At 38.0% G+C, this 17,147-nt stretch overlaps 1 protein-coding gene across 2 annotated transcripts; it reads left to right on the top strand.

The window, feature by feature from the left end:
• The first annotated feature begins 1,054 nt into the window (after positions 1-1,054).
• nmur1a (neuromedin U receptor 1a) lies at positions 1,055-15,242 on the top strand. 2 transcript variants are annotated; one of them, XM_005453935.3, is made up of 4 exons: positions 1,055-1,258; positions 2,489-3,348; positions 10,758-11,696; positions 13,413-15,242. In XM_005453935.3, exons 3-4 carry the CDS (start codon positions 10,784-10,786, stop codon positions 13,790-13,792), a joined length of 1,293 nt encoding a protein of 430 aa, XP_005453992.1. In that variant the 5' UTR covers positions 1,055-1,258; positions 2,489-3,348; positions 10,758-10,783; the 3' UTR covers positions 13,793-15,242. The 2 variants fall into 2 exon arrangements, with proteins under 2 accessions (XP_005453992.1, XP_025754473.1); XM_025898688.1 differs by lacking the exon at positions 1,055-1,258 and having other exon boundaries at positions 2,473-3,348.
• Positions 15,243-17,147: the final 1,905 nt, after the last annotated feature.

Here is a 17,147-nt window from a genome sequence, read left to right on the forward strand (position 1 = left end):
ACAAAATATACAAAAAAAACTATTAACATGGGTAAATAATGATGAAAGTGCTATTAGTATTTCACCACCATTTACAAGAAACCACACATGAATCCTGGTTTAGGTCAAAATAACCTTAAATTGGATGAAGCAAACAATAAGAGTAAAATGCCAGCATATCATTAATTAGACTTGAAAGTGTCATGTCTCAGATTATTACAATAAACAGTGAACTGTAAGACTATATGTTGCCACTGTAGCCAGTTCTTACCCGGATGCATCAAAAGTAAGAAAATAAACTGTACCTGCTGCATGAGTAGTTCTGGAAAAGGTCACATTTAATGCTTTGGTTACATAAAAAAAGAAGAAAAACACACACACACACACACACACACACACACACACACACAAACTTTGCTATACAACAAAATCTAAAAATATATAATGAATATAAAATATATGTAAAAATTCAAGCTGATGTAAGACAACTCCAGGCAGTTACTTCTTATGTTTAGTCAATCAAATTATGTGCATGATGTCAATTTCAGATTTAAATAAGTCTTTTTTTTTTTTTTTTTGGCCAGTGCCAGACTCAATAATCACAGGGCTGCACAATGAACAACCAAATAGAAACGTGCTGAAATGCATTTTAGAAAACATGACAGATTACTTTAAATTAAGCCTCAACAACGTTGTGTTAGAAAATATTGAATTTATTGTATCAGTAAAATGGTATGAATACACTTGTATGCCTATATGGGCCATCAGCACATTATTTGAAAACAATATGAAAATTGCTATCATTTATTATACAGAAAGGAGTAGGGTAGGATCATGTGTTAGCTTTGTTAATCATAAAGTAAAACACGCAAGCACACATATATATATATATATATATATATATATATATGTGTGTGTATATATATGTGTGTGTGTGTGTGTGTGTGTAGAGAGAGAGAGAGAGAGAGAGAGAGAGAGAGAGACCACGCTCTTATTTTGAAAGTTCAGTTAGCGCTCACCAGTTAGCGCCCTCCCTTCCTGTGTCCTATTTTCCAACACACAGGATGCAGACAGCAGCTGGAGACTCCCACCAGCAGCGGGCTGAGAGCGGCGTCATGCGTCGCTTCAATGCTACTTTACTGAGGCTGCAGAGGAGATTTAGGGTGCTTTGTTGGGATGTTAGGTGCTGTATTTTGTAGTTTACAGACGTTTTGGTGAAAAATCTGAAACCTTTAAATATCTTTGGACTGTTTAAAGAAACAAGCACAAACAGGCTTGAGTAAGTCCGAACATAGTGCTTATTGTACTTGGCCCATTTAATTTCCAGTGAGTGTGGTCACTTTAGATAGTCACAAATAAGAGCTTTAGGCAAACCCCTTCAACTTATGTTAATTCAGTAAGGCATGAATGCCAAACATGAAGGACTATTGTTGGTCAGGGTGAATAACTGTCTCCATATATTTATGTCTCCATATATTTCCTTTATTTCTCACCATTTTTTGTGGTTTTTGTTTTATTTTTGTAAAACTGTTTAAAATATATATATTTTAAAAAGTGGGATGCAAATTTGTCCACACAATGGTAAATTAGGAACAGATAAATCGTTCTCAGCAGGATCAGTCAGCTATGTATCAGAATCCAGCACAGCACACATAGAGTTACCCACCTGTTGTGAATGTGCGTCCTCTTTATCTCCCATTCAGAAAAACCAGTCACCCAGCAAAATTAGAGGGTGCTCACGGTGGAAGCTAACTATGGTTTTGATTATATGCTTGGTGCATGTGAAAGGTTAGGTGTGCATACATTTCACCTCCACCTACGGTACTGAACCTTCAACAATTCCCCCAGCTGCACAGTGCCCTGAAACACTCCCAGATATTGGCACATTTAAGTATTGATTATACACCAGGACAGAACACACACACACACACACAGACACACACACACACACACAGAGAGAGAGAGCTTTCAAATTCACTTTGCAGTAGAAAGATGGCAATTATGCCAGATGGTAGCAATGCTTGTTTTAGTGTGAAGAAAAAACAAAAAGATTTCAATAGATTGAATGAATAGTTATTGTCATCATAAGGTGTTCAACGAAATTCAGTTTGAGGTTTTCTCAAAATAAAAACAACAATAAATAAATAGAATGTATAAAAAGAGTAAAATAATTTGAAAAAACGTGCAGCTCTTGTGCTTTTGATGGCACGGTGGGGTGAACCACAGTTCAAGTTGTTAGTGAGGGAATGTTCTCCCTCAGACACCTCAACAAGTTTATGTTATAACTCTGCATTGACAGTCTGACCCTGGGAGACAGTTTCACTCTGCACCACTGGGAATGTCAAAGAAAACAAGAAGCATGCTTCTGATCACGCTCATCTCCTGTTGTGTCGTCTTTGGGGATACTACGGGCTCTTTCTCTGAAGACCGCTGATTGGTGTCTGAATTGTTGGGAGACATGAAAAATGTGTCTGTTTAAAACAAAAGTTGTTATTTGTTTTCTGTGCAGGTCTGCAGGTCCATAGTGAAACTGCAACATATACAATGTGTAACCAGGCAACACAGGACTTTGAGAGAGCTCTGTTTGGCTCGTTAGACGTGGTACTAAGCAGCATTAGAAGACAAAGGGAATAGAAGCCAGGTAAGTCAGGTAAAACAGTCAGTTTGGGCCTTGTTATTGGTGGATTCACATATACATTGCTTTTGCATGATTATTAATCCATAAAACTGTGTTTGCAAAAACCGAAGACGAGGAATACACTTCAAACATACAAAAACAGCTTAGTGTAGGCAACCTGTATACTCACATATAGATATGTCCACCAAGCTGTGAAGGAGATGAACAAAAACTCATTTCTGACTGATAAGTTCTCTATGAAAACCACTGCTACACCACTCTAATAACGAGCTTTAAGAAAAATTACCAGCTACACAGCATTGTGTGAAAGTATGTTTTACAGTCTACTGAATTAAAACTGAAAGCTGAGTATCTGCAAGGGTTTTTATTTTCAACCTTAAGGGGGATCTGAGTGAAGGGAGCGCAGCTCGTATTCCTACTTTAATATCATCATAGTCATTTGAATTTAAGTGTTTGCAATGGAAAGAACTATAAATGTGGTTTTAAATGTCTGCCTGTGTTTGAACATTCATGTCTGAGAGTCTGACGTGCAGGAAGGATGACAGAAAGGGGGAGAGCGTGTGTGTGTGTGTGCGCGCGCAGTATGTATGTATGTGTGTAACTGCGAGTGAGGCTGGAGGAGAGTGCGACAGACCAGGAGGAGAGTGGAGTGAAAGAGCCGCACATTGTTCAGACTTAAGGCTTCAACCTGAGTTTACGCAAAGGAATAACAACACAGGAACACACCGGAGGTAAGAGCATTTATATCCAGTAAAAAGCTAGAGATGCTCCAGTGCAGAGCTACAGTAAATCACTGTAATGTTTATCCACTATCTGATATAGGAGTCACTTCATCGTTCAGACTTAAAAAAATCTCGGGTGTCATTGTGTAATCAACCAGTTCATTAAACTACTACTTTGTAATTACCTTTGTTTACACAGTAACAGTGCTTTAACAGTGTCTCCTTTGAGGATTGCAGATCTCTCTCTTAATTCTCCCAAATTATTATACGCTACATGTGATCAAGTCAATATTTACTTGAAAAGGAGGAGATTCGATTTCTTTCAGCTCATAAGTTCTTTTACAAGTGTCACATACAAGTTTTTATTGAATCCAAAACAATGCATTTCTGGCTTTTTTGTATCTTGGTGCATCAGCTGTTAATTAGCCAATCAATCAGTCAATACATCTTTACATATTGTAAAGTAAATAAATGAGGTTCAAACACTTGCAGGTCTTTTTCTTGTGGCATTAACTCCATTAGAGACTATTACATGATTTGACTTGTTTAGAACAACGAACGTGTTGAATGAATGAAAATGTTATGAAAAATGATAAAAGCAGTGAGGTATAAAAATAAATCATGAATATTGCAAGATACAGAAAAAAATACAGAAAAAGGAGATATGTTCTGTGTTTTCTTTTTTGTCTGTGTTCTCAGTGCCCCCAATTGAAGTGAAAAGTGTGCACTGTTATTAAAGTCATAGTTTAAAATGGCTTATAGTCAGACATTAAAGTTCCCCATTTGGCTTTTGTATAATTCCTGCAAACCTGTACTGACTTCATGCAGTTTTAAAGCTTGTTGAAAAAACACTCCATACCATCAAGAAATGACATTTTTGACGTTCATAAGAGACGCTGTCATGGCGACTTTGCTGAAACAGAAGGTTATTTTTGTCCACTGACATGATTCGGACTCACGAATCATGTGAGTCCGAATCATGCTATCTGCTATGATTTATTCATTAAATCATAGCAGAAAAGTGAAAAGTATAGTCTCTACTTCAGGGACAAAAGCTCTGACAACTGGAAAAAGCTTCTGGGTAACATATGGATTGTGGTTAACAGCTGCAGACTAGATAATTGATTTCATTGCTCACTGGCCTTAAACAATGACCAATTAACATTCAAAAAAGGATGCTTTTCCATTTTCCATAGTGATTTCTGTAAGTACCTAATGTGTGATCAAATATACAATCTTTCAGAAAGCTATTCGTACTCATTTTAGGGCAATACGTGTTACTTCCATAGTTCATCATGGCTTTCTACACCTATTAAGTGTCTTCTGTAAAGTTGAATTCCTTTAATGCAACTCTGTTTAAAACAGTTCAGGCCTGTATTAACTATATTGTATTATCTATTGTTTAATTCAGTTTAACGCACGTCAGTTTAATTAGATACATTTCAGGGCTGTAATAGATTGAATTGAAACTGAATTAAAGAGTTTCTTCTCCCCGCCTTGAGGTCTGGCATTGTCACAGTAGATACATTTGTCTGACTAATAAAAAAATGTAATAAAAAGATATTGTCTATAGAGACTTAGAGACAAAACAAATGTGTCTGGCACAACGGGGCATTCAGATCGTGATTGTGCCTGCTAAAGCTGCCCGACAGGACAGGTTAAAAAAAAAAAACTACAGTGCAGGGCAGTGTACACGCAGGTATTTATGTCAACCAGAATGATGTGGTTTTCTGTTCTGGCACCAAACTAAATAAATCAGTCCATTTGCAAGTTTTATACATAGCAATGTCAAGTGGGTTCATGTTTTGCAGCTGCCAGGCAGATATTCAGTCAAAGAGACAGAAAGTAATGTTACTCCAAGGTCCTACATCTGCAGTCAAACCACGAACTTTGTCCCTTTTCATCCTTGTCTATGAATTCTTACCTTTAGATCTCAGTAAACTCACAATCACTGTTCTCATATCCAGCAAAGCTACTCTACCTATAGACGAGTAGTAAAGGTAAAAGTATTTCCTTTTTATCTGAAGTGGTAGGTAATTTTAAATGCAGCACTTTAAGGTGCTGAGTAAATACCACTAAACACACAAGATGTTTTCATCATGCAACTTGGCCCCAGTGGATGGCATTTTATATTTTTGTTTTATGAAAAACTTTATTAATGTTAAAATGTGATAAACTCAAAGATGTAGAAAGACAGAAGAGAGGACGGGAAAGTATAAATAATTTTTTATTGATGGGCTCAGTTGTTGCCTCAAGGTGCTTTATAACGTAAGGTAAAGACCCTACGGTAATACAGAGACAACCCCAATAATCAAATGACCCCCTATAAGCAAACGCTCTGGTGAAAGTGGGAAGAAAAAACTCAGTTTTAACAGGAAGAAACCTCGAACAAAACCAGGCTCAGGCCAATGGCCGTGGCCGGCTGGGGCACACTGTGGAAGAGAGCCAGAGTTTAATAATGAATAATGTTAAATTAGTGCAAGTTGAAAATGGCTGTATTTTACTAATGGTCAATTTTGCGTGCTGCAGAGCATCTTGTGGTAGCCATAGTTACTATGAGCCATCAGTCACACAGGCCAAGAGACTAGTTAGAGCGGTGCCTGGAGGTTGCTGGAAGTCCTGAAAGAGGGTGCTAGAATTGTCTTTGTCTAGTTTATGCCAATAGTCTTCCCGCAGACCTTTCTGGGAGTCGTTGGGACTAATGTTAATATATATCACATATAATATGAAATTCTAATATTATAATATTCAAGATTTAAAAACTTACAATAATTGACAATACTGATGACAATTTTGCACAGTGTGAAAGAAAGCAATCATAGGACCTTATTGTATATGTGAGGCATACAGGTCAATGTATCAAAGGTTAGCCAAGGTAACACCATCCAGAGTACCTGGTTATCATGCCTCTCACACTTTAGTTTATTCTAACTTTAGAAGTAGAATATCACAGGTCGTCCATGCTTTTTTGTCTTGCGTGAACAAACTGTAACACTGTATACCAGAGTGTACCGCCACCTTATGACAACTGAGATAGGGTCCAGCGCGCCTCCCGATCTTGAATTGGTTTAATGGAAGAAAATGGAGAAATGGAACAGTGTATCACACAAAAATGAATTGGTAATCCGACCAGAATCTTCCAGATATATAACTTGTAAAATTCGTAGACAGACAATAGGTCAGCTATAAGCACCAGATCTATTCTCAGTTCTATATCCAAACTTGTATGGATGCAGGATGTATTTGTTATTCATTGCACTGTGTACACTGTGTTATTTCTTGGAATAGAATGAGAATCAACATATTCTGTGTCATTATATCCAAGCTTCTCTCGAAAACTTCAATTTAAAAATGCAAATATAGTAAAATCCTTTAGCATTTTTCCTCCAATAAAATAGAACTAACTTGGACGTCAGGGACTAGAGTATGGAAATACTTATGACACTACAACTAATTTATGGAAAGCTAGTACACTCTGCAGTTACAGGGGAATAGTTTGCGGTATACAATTCATTGTAATGCATTACATGTGTCCAGTGCAGTAGTATGCAGAAAACATGCCAGATCACTCAGCACATTTTCTGTCCACATGTCCCAGAAGGTTTTAATCACCAAGTAAAATACATAATACTTAATGCAATGCACTGCACAGAAACTCTGCTAGAGGTGTAGGGGCTCCTCCATCACATGTAATTGTTGAAAAGACTCCTTGTGGTGTTTTCCAATAAAGTTTTATGAATCTGGGAAAGAAACCATTTCCTTTCATTAACACCACCCACTTGGAATATTAGATCATACCGACATCTCAGAAATTTAAATTCAACTGCTACACCAGGTGCTTTAGCTAATACCAGAGCTATTATAGTGTCCTTGGAAATATTTAACTGTTTATCCACCGGAAAATAACAAATTATCACAAAGGACGAGTAACAAATACCCTGAAAATTAGAAAGGAAGCTTGTTTACTTCCTGCTCTTTCACACATGACTCAGTCTGAATACCCCCATCACAAACTCAGTCTTTTAAGCTATCTTTGTGACATCACTGGATGCCATATTGATAAATAAATAAGTGTGTTGTACAGCTCTCTCCGTGCCCCTTTATGTGATATATTACTCAATATGGTTTCTCTGAATTTTTTTTCAAGGTCAACTTTGACCTTAGGTGCTAACAATGAACTACCTAGGTAATCTGCAAGGCCTGGTATATTGTTTGAAGTTTGAAGATGATCCAATGAAGTAAACTCCGGTTTTGCTCTTTAGCGACTCTATTTTTTTTTTCTTCTCTTTTGCCCCTGTCACAACTTTTTTGAAATTTGTTACTGGCACTGAATTCATAAATTAGCATATATCTTTTAAAAGTCAATAAAATGTCACGGTCTCAGCATTAGATATGTTCCGTTTGATGTGTGCCGTAATTACATACAGTACAGTCAATGTTAAATAGCTCCCCACTAACAAAATAAATTAGTGTCATTCATCATTTACCATTATGTGGATATTCAAAGAGAACTGTGTCCCACCACTTTCGCTAATCCTCGTCTTTTCCACCCACCTGACATCAAAGGGCCAAGGTAATGGAAAACAGAAGAATGCCAGATTGGACACTTCTTGTATTGCAGGCTCCTCCTGCTTCCAAGTGCAGACCTGTCGGCCTGTGCAGGTGAAATAAATCCAAAGAAATTATAAATATTCAATTCAATTCAATTCAATTCAATTTTATTAAATAGACTAATGAATTGTGCTTGTAATCGGGGGGGGTTTCTGAATGTCAATAAATCCCATGAAAAGACAGAAACTTGCAATTACTTTATACTGCAAGTGTTGCTAAATGCAACCTGAATCCTTTGCCTGTTCAAGTAATATTTGCTAATAACTGTAGCAGCAAACTGGAAAGACATACATTTGGGTTAAAAGTAGTGGTGATTCTCCAATGTTGTTCATTACGTATTTTCCTTTCTGCGCTGTTTTCAGCTCCACTGAGTTCTAAGAAAAATATTCAGCTCCTTAAAAAAAATTCCACTAATTTTGTCTTTTGTCCTTTTTGGTTCTTGGCTGAGTGGATGCTTAACAGAGCATTATCGATGGATAGAGCCGCATACTGCAGCTGAGATTGGCTCTGAGAGGGCAGAGTGGTTATAAGCCAAAACAGAAACATCACGGACCTGAAAAACACAAATAATAAAAGGAATAAGAACAAGTGTCTGAAAACTTCAAGTCTGTTATTTTACTGAAAAAAACAAAATGTGATAGCAGCAAAATATAGACTGGAAACAGTCGCTTCCTTAAAAATACAGGTTTAGCGTCTGTTGGTCCCTCTTTCAAACATCTCTCACAGAAGAATTTGTGCTTGACTGTATTTCACAGAGCTGTGTTTGATGTCAACAAAACAGTCCGACTGAGGATGTTACCTTTCACATTAGTTTCCAGAACATCACCAGACATCTTAAAGCTTTTAAAGATCTACATGTTCAGGAAACAGATAGCAATTTCAGCTTATTCAACCACTCAGAAGTTAAGTAAAAACAACAGTAACAACTGATGTAATTACAGTTGAGAGAACTGGTGGGGTAGATGCAGAAAGATGAATTAAAGGTTGTTAAAATAGGATCTATTTTAGATGTCATGACAAAAGTGTTGTGACACAGACTCACTCATTACTTATTAACTCATCAGTAATTTATCTACTCTGCCGCCTTTGTTAGTGTGATACACCATACTGAGCAGCCAGTGAAAAATCACTCATTTTTTCATCATTATAGTTTTTAGTTGGCAAACCAGTGTGAGTGTCAGCTGAAATATTTGACCATGGAGTTGTGTGGAAAGGCACATTCTGCTTTCACGGTTGATGTTAAATATTCCTGTCTGCATAATAATTGGAGAAATAAAAAGTGCAGATAGATAATTGCACGTACATCAGTCAGTGACAAAAGTCTCTTTGGCCACAGTGAAGATGAGTTCAACAGTCCAACCTCGCTAAAATTCAATTCAATTAAATCTTATTTATACAGCGCCAAATCACAACAACAGTTGCCTCAAGGCGTTTTATAGTGTAAGGTAAACACCCTACAATAATACATACAGATTGTTATTATGATTGTTGGGTTTTTACCCAACAATCATATGACCCCCTCTGAGCAAGCCCTTTGGTGACAGTGGGAAGGAAAAACTCCCTTTTAACAGGAAGAAACCTTCAGCAGAACCAGGCTCATGGAGGGGCGGGGCCATCTGCTGCGACCGGTTGGGGAAAGAGAACGAAAGAGAGAGACAGATTCAAAAAGGTTAAAATAAACACTTTAGGGTATAAAGGTTAATAATGGTTAATTGATAATGTAGCAATCAGCTGTGTGAGACCACCAGACTTTTTAAGCTAATCAAGATGAGGAATCATTTGCTTAAAGTAAATTGAATTACTAATTACTCAATATCTGTTTGGTTATAATTGCTATACAAATACATGAGGAATCCAGTAATCAATTCATAGTCCGTTGCACAACCTCTGATTTCTTTGGTTTCTTTATATTTTTCTTTCTTTTTTTCTTTTTTTTTTGCAGCGTGAGGTTACTTCCTGAAACAGGAGCAAACATGAATAGGAAAACAGTATATAAGGAAAAAAACATTTGTATAGTTCTGATGAGTTTGAAAATCAGTATTTGGTACAGTATAGCCACCTTTCTTCAAAACAACCTAATCTCTCTAAGGCAAGCTTTCTTGTAATTTCTTTAAATAGGAATAGTTACCCAGGCTTCCTGAAGTGCGATCCAGAGCTCTTCTTTGGATGCTAGATTTTTTGAGTGCTTCAGTAATGTTGCGGTCTGGCCTTTAGATAGATCACCCCATGACAGAGCCTCTACCTTGTTCTACAGATAGCTATAAACAGTCATGGTTGTACTTCTCTCCTAACCTTCTCTGTACATATTGACAACAGTGTGAAAAATATGATTTTTTGGATATTGTTTATCTGCTTTAGATGGAGTTTTAGGCCTTCCACTTCTTCTTTTGTCCTCCACTTGTCCAGTTTCCTCAGATTTAAGGACCTTTAGAAACTCTGGAGAGATACTGTTCAAGATTACTTTAAAAATGACAATAAAGTCTGGCTCCTTGGAGGTCAGATATAAAGAAATGGAGGTGGCTCAAAACTTTTGCACAGTCCTGTAATGATTCTCATATACATATAGATGAACATTAACTGACAATTAAGTGATATGGTAAGTGCCAGAAGTAACTGTTTCTTTATCTGCGATATAGTCCTGCATTCAGGGTGAGGCAGGAAATACTCTTAGTTTAATAATTATCACCTAGTTGTTGATTCTTTCCTTACTTATTTTGAAACTCATTATTTAGTCTCACTATTCAGTGTTGTCTACTGTGTGTTCAACTGGATTGATGCTAATAACTGTTTCCTCTACTTTTTTCCAGCCAGTGAGCTCGGCTAAGTCGGCAGGATGTCAGCTTTCAACTGTTCTTTTGATTTAATGACTGAAAACGGAGAGTGGCTTTGTCCTAAGGGAGAAGCATGCACCAATATTACTCATGGCATGAATGGGACCTTTCATAATCTCACACATCTGACAGAGCAAGGGTACCTGGAAAAATATCTGGGTCCTCGTCGATCACCTGTGTTCCTCCCCATCTGCCTGATGTATCTGATCATCTTCCTGGTAGGCGTTGTGGGGAATGTGCTGACGTGCACCGTCATTGCACGCAACAAAGTCATGTGGACGCCAACAAACTACTACTTGTTCAGCTTGGCCGTGTCAGACCTGTTAGTGCTACTGCTTGGCATGCCGTTAGAGCTGTATGAGCTGTGGCAGAACTACCCCTTTCTTCTGGGAACAGGAGGCTGCTACTTTAAGACCTTCTTATTTGAGACGGTCTGCTTGGCATCCATCCTAAACGTGACGGCACTGAGCATAGAGCGTTACATCGCTGTGGTCCACCCGCTGCGAGCAAAGTATTATGTGACACGTACTCATGCTAAGAGAGTCATTCTCACTGTGTGGGGTGTATCAGTTTTGTGTGCTGTGCCCAATACAAGCCTGCATGGGATTGTCTTCTTGCACAGTTGTTCCACAGACCCTGCTGGAACCATAAATGTGGAGATTCCCGACTCAGCCATGTGCACGTTGGTGAAACCACGCTGGATGTACAACCTGACAATCCAGATGACCACCTTGCTTTTTTTTATTCTGCCCATGCTCACAATCAGTGTTCTTTACATGCTCATTGGGCTGCAGCTAAAGCGTGAAAAGATGCACCAGGAACTGGAGCCAAAATCTGGTTTCGGACAAGACAGCTGCTGTAACATCCGCGCACAGCAGCAGAAGGCACGTCGCCGGCAAGTCACTAAAATGTTGTGTAAGTATATGGATCTGCTAATGTGCCAACTTTTACCTTCCAGTTCACAGTCTTGTTATGTAGTTTGTGCAGAATTGAGTGCTTAGTTAGAGTTAGTTAACTTTACCTTTAGGGTCACTGCTGGTGTGATCACATAATCCCATCCCATATGGATAGTAAGACTGTAGTCTGATGTAAATCAATAAAATAAATGTTTTAATAATTATAATAATAAGGAAAACAAGAAGAAAAGGTTAAATCAAATTCTATCAGAAACACAGCTTTGAAAGGGTTTGTCATGGCTCACATGTGCTTTTGCATCACTCAGTGGTGAAGGTGAAGTTAAATTGCCAATCTTTCTCAGATGTGACATAAATAATTTATTGACCTCTATTTCAAAGCAGCGTTGATAGTAAGACCTCTAGGGTTATGTCATCCTCATCTCAGGTCATATTCCTTCAACAAAGTGCAAAATATCGAAGCGTTGTGACTTTTAAAAGGTCATAGTATTCCTGGAAGATTTTCATCAATATGCCTGAAAGGAAGAGATCAAAGGAGCTCAAAGAAAGGTAGGCAGTTCGTGCCCAACTGTCAAGAAAAGTCACTGGATGCTTTTGATGAAAGCAACAGAAACAGCTCCAGCTTTTGATACCCAGCAGGGGACTTGGAGTCAGAGCCTGCAAAAACCCTGTTGAACTGTGTGATTATGAACATCAGTGTGCTTCTTGTTTTCTCAAGCAAACAATATTCTGGATAGTTCAAGCCAAATACAACAAGCTAGTTCTGTCAGTTTATTTTTAATTAACAGCTTTTTCTCAGTGTACATCTTATATGCTGCGTAAAATTCTAAACCAGACTGAACCAAATTCAGGAAGGGTTCATGTTCATTCACTGTCTGTGCAAAGGTGAGATATGCACACTGTACAAGACACCTTTGGAATAACAAAGTCAGAGTGTTGTTCTGAACATGGCAGCACTTAAAGAAGTATTTTCACTGAATTCACTTGAGGAGATGATATAAATCCCTGGGAATGTTCTGGATACAGTTTAACTGACCTTAGAAAAGTTGGGCCAAAACAAAGCAGAAGATTGTTTTTTGTTCTGGTAACTGTTCTCTTTTCAACTTACTTCCTCTTTCATTAGTGTGTCTCATATTTTTGCAGTTTTCCTCAACATCTATAAAATTGCCACTTTTTTAAAACATATTTTTATTCAAGGATGTGACAGGTTCTGTTAAAATAAAAATCAATCCTCAAGTTTGGTGAATAAATTTCCTTGGAAATGTAAATGCCTCAAAAAACTTGTACTCTGCCGGTTAGAGTCTGTTAAGACACAAGAAAACTGAAATTAGCGTCAAAGTAACACAAAAATATCATTTTTTTCATTTCATTTTTTTATCAGTTGTTGTAATTTTCAGCCACAATAATCCAGTCGAGAGCTCTGCCAGACAGGATAATGTCTCAACTAAGTAGAATGCATAATTAAAGTCCAAACCACAAGTAGAGAAGGTGAAAATGTGGTCTGGCATTTTGAAAAATTCTTGTTGTCTTATTCAGCCTTTTGTTTGAGATGTTTGTTTTAAGTCACGACTGTTATTTGGCTGGGAACAGACTAAAAATGAACACAGGTACCTAAGGCTCAAATACTCATATATTGCATCGGTTAAGCATGAGAAAAACACTAATGTTGAAACTTCCCCTCTCATTGTGTCCTTGTCTCTCTCTTACTGTTTTTCAGTTGTCTTGGTTGTGGTTTTTGGAATCTGCTGGGCTCCATTTCACACTGACCGGCTAATGTGGAGTTTCATCAGTGACTGGACTGACACCCACTTGGAAATCTTCCAGTATGTGCACATCACCTCCGGAGTGTTTTTCTACCTCAGCTCAGCAGTCAACCCGATCTTGTATAACCTCATGTCAACACGCTTTAGAGAAATGTTCAAGGAGGTCATGTGCCATCGGCCACATCCCATCACTCCCAGAAAACATTCGCTCAGTGTCACCCGGGTGACGCTTCGCAGTACCCTGAGCGACGCGCCGCTCAGCAACGGAGCTGCTGTTGTTGAGGCAGAAGACGAAGAAGTGAGAATGAAATATGAGACCAGTTTTTCTTGTTAAAAACAAACAAACACATTTTATGTCATGTTATGGGGGACACATGGTGTTTAGAGAGACTTGCTTGTTCTGAGCCAGTGCATCCATCAGCTGTCATCAACATCCAGTCTGCACAGATGCATCAGCAAAATATCTAAAATAGTCTTAAGTGGAAGAGTTGCAGAAAAAAAGTGCACTCCTCTGCTGAAGCTGTCAGACCGCTGTCTGTTTTGAAAACTTAACCCATAACTCAGCAAATCACACACCCCACATGAACACTAAACTTTTTTAAGAGGGGAGGCTTATGCCAATCAAGCTATAAAATATGTTCCATGAATGTACACTAGAATGTCAGCCTGAGTTTCCTGAAGCCCCTTCTGTGTATAAAGTGCTCAATACAGGTCACTACCATACATTGCAAAAAAAGTAATGCACTACATTGCTGTGGTTACATTACTTTCATGTTACTCCAAAAAGCACATTGTTACATAATTACCAGTTAACAATATAAAGCTCCCAGTCTACTTCTGATTATCCTAGGAACCACAAGTAAGCCTGCAGTCTGTCAGTGAAGTGCTCTATTTGGATGATATGGTCCTGTGAGGTCTTTAAGATCAGCCTGACTATGTTAGATCTTGTATTTTAGGAGGAGGATTTTAAATTAGATTCAGAATTTAACAGGGAGCCAATAAAGAGAAGCCATTACGTTAGATATATGTGCTCCTTCTAGTCCCCATCAGTACTCTCGCTGCAGCATACTTTTAAATGATGACATCGGTGTAATCTGAGAACCTGCATTCTCAACTTGCACTACAAGAGAGAAGTGTGGAACTCAACTAGTCCTGAAATCTACAGGTTTCTTTATATAATAATGGCAGGAGGCCACTGAAAAAACAGTTTATTTAAGCAGGGCCTCAAACATAACTCCCCAAATATCTGCCAATAGACATTACCAAGATGGCTGCCAAGTGGTCAGACTTGTGAACCAATAAATGTGAAAGTCAGAAAGAAGCCATATTTGTGTGTACAGTAGAAAATGCTTTAAATGATTAAATTATTGAGGAGTAATCTAGATATACAGTTTGCAGACACAATAATAAAATGACCAGTTGTGTTGAATTTATGTTATTTGTTAAAATACTATGAATACAATTTTGAATGTAAAATATTAATGTCTTTTGATGTAAGAGGTAAACTACACTGTATGTATATCAAATTATTGGTTATTTCTATAATCACAAACTACCTTGATGAGCATTTGAAAAATGTGTATGTGTACTTCTTATACTGGTGTTTTAATGCTTTGTGTACTCTTAAGAGTGGTAATATAAATGTTCTTTACTCACTGTTGCCGTTCAAAGTCTCAAAGATGTAACGTTTACACTCAAACCTTTGGAGTGGATTTTTTCCGAGTATTATGTTGAAAACAAAACATATTCAATCTTAGCTGTAAATGTGTTAAAAATACACATTCAAACCCATTTTTAAATTGAGTCTAGAATTTGTTTGTTTAGTTTTGTATCAGGAATGAAATGTTACTTTCACAGTGATTAGCCCCACTGTGAAATGTAGGAATGGCGAGGCTTGACTTTATATCTTAATTGATTAAGCATGTAGTGAAAATTCACCTAAACTCTCTCACCAACCGGTTAAGGTCCCACTTACACACCCTCCTGTCGTTCCTGTTATTAGCAAAGGGACTTCATACTGATAGTGACTAAGTGAGTGATGATGCGTCACAACAGTTCACGTTACTGTCCTTATTTCAGCCTCACCAACCCTGAAAAAGACAAAGAAACCCAAATCTCCTCACTTTAACTTTATTTCCTGCAGCCACCTGTGTGTAACAGAAACAAGGAAAAGAAAAGACTACGTGTTGTGGTCAAGAAACACATAACAAGTTATAGGATCCACATTCTCATCATTACAAAGACAACAGCTAAAACAATCTTATCTGCAGAGACGCAGATGAAGGGGTCGACATTCACATGATTTTCAAGTCAGCGTGTCCTGGCACGTGTCACATGGTACTCATGGTACTCTCAATAAAAGTTGGCCTCATGTCGATTAATCAGCCACTTACCATTTTATTCTCCCCCAAAAAACAGTTTTGAGTACTTTGTTTCTGTGTCAGAACAACATATCACATAACAAAGCACCTACAGGGCTACATTTCAGATTTTTCAAAGGTCTACATTAGAAGATAACTCAGAAAAGCTGCAGTCCAGATTTCAGTGTGTTAACATCATTGTTTTTCCACAGAGGACCCTTTTAGCAAGTGCTGCAGGCTCCTGGGATGCTGAGTGTTGCGCTGCTTTGCAAAACACCACATGTCTAGCTGACGGCAGTGTGGGGTAGCAAGTAGAAAATAATAGGGTAAGTGCTTTGACATTTTGGCAGGCTGTGCTTTTGCTTTTACAAGTTTAAGTTGAGCCAAATTTTTAGAATGAAACCTCGGACAAGTCAAAAGCTCAGCAGGAGTGAGAAATGCAGCTGATGGTCACAGATGGCGTGAGCAATACAGCAGTTTGTTTTTCTTATTAGTTTACAGCCTGCTGTGGCACAGCAGGGAAAGTAATGAAAGTTTAAAAAAAATCAAAAGGGTGAAATCAATTAAAATAAAGGGATTCAACACTTTTCATGACAACACTAAACCAGTGGGGACAAACAACAGCAGGAAACAAATTTCACAGTCCGCCTCCTGAAATTAGATCCTTCCATTTCCATCTATTCATCGTAGCTCGACGGGGAAACTGTGAAGGGGTGTGCTTTTAGGAATTCTTATCTCAAAAAGGAACATTTAGAAAAATGGAAAATATAAGTTTCAGTTAAAGTTTTTACAACACATTGCACATGACCACAAATAGCACATAACCGGTTGCAGCAGATGGCCCCGCCCCTCCCTGAGCCTGGTTCTAAAGAAGGTTTCTTCCTGTTAAAGGGGAGTTTTTCCTTCCCACTGTCACCAAAGTGCTTGCTCATAGGGGATCATATGATAGTTGGGTTTTCCTCTGTATGTATTATTGTAGGATCTACCTTACAATGTAAAGCGCCTTGAGGCGACTGTTGTTGTGATTTGGTGCTGTATGAATAAAACTGAATTGATTTGAATGAGGACTGTGGATCAGGGGAAGCACATCAGAATGAGAGCATCTAATGACTTCAAATCTGTTCACTAAAAACTCAAGGAATGCAGATTTGTTCACAGTATGTGCCATCACCTCTCAAATGGTCTTCTTTTTAAACCTGGATTTTTAGTGACATCCCAAAACACTGGCATTTTTCATTCCTGTCAGACTGTTATTTTGCTAAAATAACTGTATGACACCCCAAAACAATTTTAAACATCTCTATCTGGCTTTGTTTAGCAAGCTATTTG

This window comes from Oreochromis niloticus, linkage group LG15 (assembly GCF_001858045.2).
Source record: "Oreochromis niloticus isolate F11D_XX linkage group LG15, O_niloticus_UMD_NMBU, whole genome shotgun sequence".
Classification (NCBI taxonomy): domain Eukaryota; kingdom Metazoa; phylum Chordata; class Actinopteri; order Cichliformes; family Cichlidae; genus Oreochromis; species Oreochromis niloticus.

Coding starts and splice junctions, on each gene's coding strand:
- nmur1a (XM_005453935.3), top strand. CDS start 10,784: ATGTCAGCTTTCAACTGTTCTTTTGATTTAATGACTGAAAACGGAGAG. Junction 11,697..13,412: donor GCAAGTCACTAAAATGTTGT/GTAAGTATATGG, acceptor ACTGTTTTTCAG/TTGTCTTGGTTGTGGTTTTT.